At 37.3% G+C, this 7407-nt stretch overlaps 1 protein-coding gene across 1 annotated transcript; it reads right to left on the minus strand.

Moving 5' to 3' along the window:
* Positions 1-332: 332 nt before the first annotated feature.
* On the minus strand, positions 333-7164 carry LOC114382051 (DIS3-like exonuclease 2). Its single transcript, XM_028341283.1, has 7 exons — positions 6574-7164; positions 5408-5799; positions 5257-5310; positions 5036-5104; positions 1900-4170; positions 1655-1726; positions 333-1251 (listed from the first exon to the last, which is right to left on the minus strand). The coding sequence occupies exons 1-7, from the start codon at positions 6689-6691 to the stop codon at positions 838-840; spliced, it is 3390 nt and encodes a 1129-aa protein (XP_028197084.1). The 5' UTR covers positions 6692-7164; the 3' UTR covers positions 333-837.
* Between the last annotated feature and the right edge of the window lie 243 nt (positions 7165-7407).

Genomic DNA, 7407 nt, shown 5'->3' on the forward strand with positions numbered 1-7407 from the left:
CAGTATATTGAAAACAACATTTTATAGCATGTACCCTTGGAAATACTAAGCCATGATTAGTGAATCTTACCCTAGATCTTTTATAAGCACCATCACCCTCCTCTTCCATGACCATGAAGTGAAATTTTTGCCGAAACTGAAGTGGAAAATGATGAAATTTAAGAGTAAAGCATGAACCTAATCAATGTTTCAAGAACATTACCATTGGACTTGATACCACTTATATCTTTTAGAGTCCCATAAAGCATATAAAAAAAAAAACAAAGAATTTAACCCCAAATGAAACACGAATATCAGACAGGATCAACAATGAAAACAAACTACAGCAACGGTATAAAACAAAAGATTATTCCATTTCAACGTTTACCAAAGTCAGAAAGTAACATACAAAAATGTTTCAGAAACCAAATTACTAGTACAAGTGACCACCCAATATCAAAAAATTTATCGGGCTGCAGTCAAACCAAAATAGAAACGAAGTATGAATTGGCCTCAGCCTCTATTAGAGAACCAAATACGTGCACATACTAAGTAGATGGAACGGGCCAACAAAAACAAGCACCAATTCCAGTAAGAAGGTTCTGTTAGAAAAAGGCAGTGAGGCCAAATCTATAACAGAACCTGCTTTTTTTTTATCTACACACCTAGTCCCAAATCTCAGTTTTAAACAGGTTGATAGAACATTAACAAATTTAGACAATGTAATTTTCCCTCCTAAGTCGAACTATACACTATTCCACAATGGAGCCGAGTGCGTTCCATTAAAAGAAATCAACAGATTCATCACATAAAAATCTTATGATTGCAAACTGGATCCGCCACCTCAAAACTACCAACTCACCCAATATAGGAGCTCATGTACAGCCTCACACCAATATCAAGGGGCCCATCATCACCACCAACAGCATGAAGTGCTACTGGAATTGTTGAAAGAAGACGTACTGTGAGTGGGAAAAATGCAGGGTCAATTACAGTTTCCAATGCGTCTGATCTTGAAATGGGCTCCCTGTCCATGGCAGATATACTATCATCCACTTTCATTACTTCACTTGGGTTAGAATTATCCGTGGTAAAATCCAGGTTATATGGACAAGTAAGCAATGCAACTTCTTCAAATGGCCTCAACTTGTTAGGGCAGCCCCTCCTATATGCACACTTATTAGTAGACATGCTAAGCACCAAAGTGGATGTTGTCTCAAGCCACTCCACAGTCAAACCTTGAACTTCATCATAATATATGCGTCGCTCAATCTGAATATGAACAGTGTACATAAGAATCATAAGAATGGCATGAAGCAACATCAATGACACCAACAACCAAGCCTTTTTCTATTAGGTTCAGTTATATTATATACATGGATCAAACGATGCCATAATGTTCTATTATGAATTATGCGATGTCATACCAATCAACAACACCCAACCTCTTAAAATGATAAATTTCCGAAACATGTTATCATTGACTATCAAGAAAATGATTATCTTTGACAATCAGATTTAGAAAATGCAGAGATCATATAAGCCATTTTCTTATTCTAGTGACTTGCATAAGCTATTCCACATAAAAGAAAACAAAAAGCATATTTATTGAAGAGACACTTTGACACCTATACTCTATGCAAACTAGAACTGCATAGGCTCAGAAGTTACTTACAGCTAGCTTTTGAATATAAATTGACATGAATCTTGGGCCTAGTCCCAGTATTCTTGCTTCTGACAATAAAACCTGCACAATTGATGAAACACTTTTAAGTGCAAAGGAATATATATGAGAACCAAACCTAGGCTTGAAACACAAGAATAACAAAAATCCTTCCGACCAGCTATGAAAAATTGCAATGATGACAAAAGTGACTTTCATTCACCAAGACTTCAGAGAATGATTTAGAAAAGCTATACCTCCTTTTTCTTCAGGAGAAACCATATGTAAAGTTTATCACAGGCATCCTTAACGTTTCTACTAGCTAGCTTTCTCCCATTGCAATAAGTAGCAATATCTGCAAGTGTTTCGGCACATGGAACACTATGCTTCACAGCTGCAGCTGACAGTGCTTCCCTACCTTCCGTGGATTCTGCAGCACTTTTATCAAAATTAATGCCTGTGAAACATCTTTTTTGCACTTTTACTTCCTTGGAACCCTGCAAAGCCTTCTGATGCTTCATATACAACTCCTCAGCCTCTATAGTAGCAAGTAGTGTCCGGTGAACAATAATATCTGGATACCGACGCAGAGGTGATGTGAAATGAGTGTAAAATGGAACGGCCAAAGCATAATGACCCCATTCATTTTCACTGTCCTTTAAATCTCCACTACAGAAGTAAGATGCCAACTGCATTGGCCTTGTAGCATAAGAAATAAGTATATTGTAAAGCACAGGATCACCCTTAAGCTTTTCCCTGATCTGCTCTAACGACCAATGTAACTCACCAGATGAAGACGTGTTCAATTCTAAACCATGTTTCTGACAAAATGCCATGAACTCTCTCAGCTTCCGCATATTAGGTTCAGGATGCCTCCTCAACAATGCACCATCAGGATAAGCTCTACATATGACTTCAGCTGCAATTCTATTGGCCAAAAGCATATATTCCTCAACAAGAAAATTTGATTCTTTCCTTTCAGAAAGCCTACTATCGTATGGAACTCCATTTTCATCAAACAAGATAACAACTTTGGGGTTTTCAAGCCGTAGAGCCCCATCAGTAAACCTCTTCTGTTTCAAGACATTTGAAATTTCATAAAGACTCTCCAAAGACATAATAACATCAGGCCATTCAAAATGGCCATACACTCTAGGATAGTCATCTTCAATGAAATTTGAACCCTCAAAATCAAAAGCCTTGTCAATGATGTCCTGAGCATGTTCATATGAAAGCTTACAACAAGACTGTATGACAGTACGACCAATCCAACGGTCTACAACATCTCCTGCAACATTTATATCCAGGAGCATGGATACTGCAAGCCGATCCACTCCAGGACTAAGTGAACCGATATTCTCTGACAATAATGCAGGCAGCATAGGTAACTTTCTTTGCAACATATAGACACTTGTTGACCTAAACTTAGCCTCATTATCCAAGGCTGTGTCAGGTAAAACAAAATATGATACATCAGCAATGTGGACACCTACTCTATAATTTCCATTAGGCAACTTCTCAATTGACAGTGCATCATCCAGATCAGTGGCAGTCGAAGGATCGATAGTAAATATGCACAAATTTCTCAGATCTATTCTACTTTGAATTTCCTTCAGTGGAATCTCCCAAGGAACACATGGCAGACAGGACAGAGCTTCAGGTGAAAATTCAGACAAACAGATAGCATTCTGAAACAAAATTGCATCTAACTGGGTCTGAACTTCACCACCTTGTCCAAAAACACGCAAAATGTGAGCCTCGGGAAAAGGACTTTCTTCAACCCAATCATCAATTTGTACAGCTACCAGATCCATTTCGATTGTCACATCACCACTTTTCATTCTTTTCTTAATGCACTTTGGTAACTTTCTAACAAGAAGCATCATATTTGGAAACTTTGGATCAGTTGGTATCAGTTGGATGTATTCATGCTCAGAAATCAAATTCTTATTCTTCTTCACATCCTTTTTGCTTGTGTCCCTGAAAGAAACCCACTGCTTCACATTAATGTGACCAACAATACCCTCTCGACGTGGAGATCTCTCAATAATAGCAACCACCCTGCCAGTTGGTCTTTTAGAAGGGAAAGAGTTAACCAACAAACACATCTTTTCCACTGCATCGCTCTGCCCACTACAAGAATTGATCTTTAAGGAATTAGGCGCAGCACAGTGATGACCATTAATGCTGTCATGGTTGGCCATTCCATGTAGATCTAAATGATTAGTAGAACCCCGGGAGGTAATATCATCATAGACCATTGTTGTTTCAGTAAAAGGATAACTTTTATACAAGGAGTTTTGATCAGCATCCTCCTTGTTTTGACCAGGATAGCTTCTGCCATGAGCAGACTCATACTCAGCATCTACTTTAGCTTTCCCTTTACAAATATTACCACCCACTTCTTTATCTTCTGTAAGGTTGCAACCTTCTGGTGTTGCAGTGTTGTTACAAGACCCGTTTGGTCCTTTCATTTTTGTCCACAATGGCAAGGGATCAAACTTGACTGCAACGACATCACCTTCCACCTACACAGAACAATCACCAGATTTTACATCCATCCAGCTAGAACATGGCACAATGAGGCACATTTCAGTTATGATATCAACTAAAGAAGAAGCAATGCATCTGTCTAAAATCCATGCCAATTAGAATTTAGAAACGAAAAGTTTCATTCTATAAAGTAGAGGAGAGTGTTAAGATATGATAGAGACTTAGGAGATATGATAAGATATGATTCTGTTTAAAATATGGTAGAGATTAAGAGATATGATTGCTTATTTCAAGGAAAGTAGGAAACTTTTATCTTATCTAGTAGGATTATATCTCTAATATTTAGATTAGATTTTGATTAATCTTTTCCATTTTACTAGCTTATCTTTTTGTATCTATACACACACAGTCTGAGTCAATGAATAAAAAGAGAAATACACAGATTTTCAGTTATGTTCTTTAATCTCAACAGCGAGAAAGATAATCAATATCGAAACTGTACCCTGCAAATGAGCAAAAATTATAAATGCTAAACGGCTCAGAGAATTACTTCTGATCCCCCACCCACCCACCACATAAACCAGTCATACACGCACAAACAAACAAATAACAACAAAAGTCTTATTCAATTAGGTGAGGTGGGCTACATGGATCACAGCATTCCAGAGATCGACATAACCAGACACGGGCTAGGTTGATAATTAAATCAATACTTGAATAGAATAATATATGAAAATCAGAAAATCTAAATGAATGTCCAGGAGACAGATAAGCGAATGACCCTCATAAAAGCAGCATGGTACTTCACAATGATTTGTATATGATCAACAATAGGAAACAAAAAAGAAGCAGTTTTTCCATTTAAAACTTAAGTGGAAATATAATGACATCCATACTTACAGCTCTATTCTGGGCTGGAATCCCACCAATGAAAACATCAGTTGACATTCCATCAATTTTGCAGTATGCCTACATGTACATAGAAAAATTTAATTGTCATATCAATACATTATATGTAGCAGGGAACTACAAACTGTATCTTAATTCTTAAGTTCTCTCACATAAAAAAAGAGGGGGGGAAACAGCAACTAAAAAGACTGCAAAATAGTTAGAAAAAAAACCTCGAGTCTATTGTGAGCATTGACATGAAAGAGAGCTTTAAAAACATCACCCTCCTGCAAGCCAAAAGAAATGAACCAAATGTTATTCCATAACAATGGCAGCAACAATATATTGCACACACGTGTGTGTATAAAATACCATATTACTAACCTCTAATTCCTTCTCAACAGCCTCTACAGACCAGTGTGGACTAAAATATTTTTCCTGGCCACAAAGCCCAATTTGACCACAAGGTACTGAGTCCTTGTTTTTATTAATTCCAGATGACCCTCTGCAACCAGTGGGCTCAGAAAATGAATTTGAATCAATTCCTCCACCACACATTGGCAAAATTCGCAAATCACCAGGTTCCACTTGCTCATTGATATGCATGGGAGGTATCGAAATAAAAGCAACATTTGATGCTTTGGATAATCCTTGCTCATTAGAAGAACACACATTGACCTGCTTCAATGAATTGCCCAAGGATGGAGAAGCATGAGTAGGTGTTCCAATTTTCCCTGAATCTGGTGACAACCCCTGGGCCTCATTCACTTCAGATGCTATCATAACAGAAAAAACATCAAGAATCACACAAGAGAATCCTTTTTTTTTTGGCATTTACCACACACACGCAAAAAAAAAAGGGAGAATTAAACTTTTAAACCATTTCACCTTTATTCTTAATCTAAATTTCAAATTTACCAAAAAAATAAAAGGAGAGTTGATCATAGTGGCAGGTAAAACAAACCACCACAACCAACAAAAGCTGGTCCTTTTGGTAAGGATCAGACTAATCTCCCACAACATCATGAGTTTGAATCCTACTGTTTATAATGTGAAGATCTTGTAAGTGGGTAATATGTAAGTACTGCATGTGCTCGTTAAGCCTAGAGGCCTACCCTGCCCCGGTGAAGACCAAGATCCAACTCACCTAAACTTTTCAACCTCCCCCCAAAAAAACAAAGAAACAAACCACCATGGTACATTTTGCATTGACTGAACTATTCAATACCCATATATAATAAAAGCAAACAGTAACATCAGCAACCACAAGACCCACGACAAAACCTCGGAACCATTGGTAAAGAAACAGTGAGATCTGTGTTCACATCACGAACATTTAAGTTGTTACACCCTTTCTCCTCAACATAACGGAACTCCGCTCTCGATATGACTTTCCATAAATAGGATAAACACACAACATCAACTTCAACTAACACACAAAACCATGTTCTCATAATCCAAGAGACCCCATAACTAACCTAATAAAACAATTGAATTATATCTTCCGAGAATTAATAATTAAAAGGAAAAAAAGGATGAAATTAAAATACCTGAAGATGAGGGAGGGTTTTGCTTGGATCGTCGATTGGATCGGCGCTTCTTCTTCTTCTTCTCCTTTTCGCCGTCGTCAAACCTCTCGGCCATGGATCCTTCAACCGCGGGTCTCATAATTCTCGAAATTAAAAGAGAGATTTTGAAACTAAAAGATTGGAAGTTAAGGGAAAAGAAACGAATGAAGATGGAAGAGAAAAACTACGCTAGAAGAAGAAGGAGGTCTTCCGTATTTGGGGAAAAAAATATAAATCGGAAGAACCCGAGGAAGAGAAAAGGATGGAGTAAGGGATGGGGTTTTAATAAGAATTTATTCAAGAGGAAGAAGATTTTGTATTATTGTTTTTGATTATTTATTAGAGGGAAGAAGAAGTGTTTTGTAGTTGTAATAAGTAATAAGAAGAGTAAGAGTAGGAGGAGAAGGAGGTGGGTAAGTAAGACTGTAAGAGGGTATGAATATGATGAGGTTGAAAACGACGTTATGATTGGTCGGCGGGGACATGGGGCGCCGACTCTTCCTCTCTTTTCTTCCTAATTCCTCTCTCTTGCCTTTCCTGCTTCCTACTCCACTTCAATATCACCCTTCTTTTTTCCTTTTTCTTTTTTTCTTTTTTCTTCACTCAAGAATCATGAGGGTAGGTAATAGAATGTGATTTAATTAATTCATATGCTATAGTCAGATAAAGATGGAAGTAAAGGTGTTTGCAGTGTTGGATTCGATTAGACTGTTTTAATGAGAAAAGTATTTAAATGTGTACCTCTTTTTTTCTACCTATTATTTAATTTTCTAAATTCATGACATTGATCCCTCATTTTTAATTGTAATATTTGAT

The sequence above is a fragment of the Glycine soja genome, chromosome 13 (assembly GCF_004193775.1).
Source record: "Glycine soja cultivar W05 chromosome 13, ASM419377v2, whole genome shotgun sequence".
Taxonomy (NCBI): domain Eukaryota; kingdom Viridiplantae; phylum Streptophyta; class Magnoliopsida; order Fabales; family Fabaceae; genus Glycine; species Glycine soja.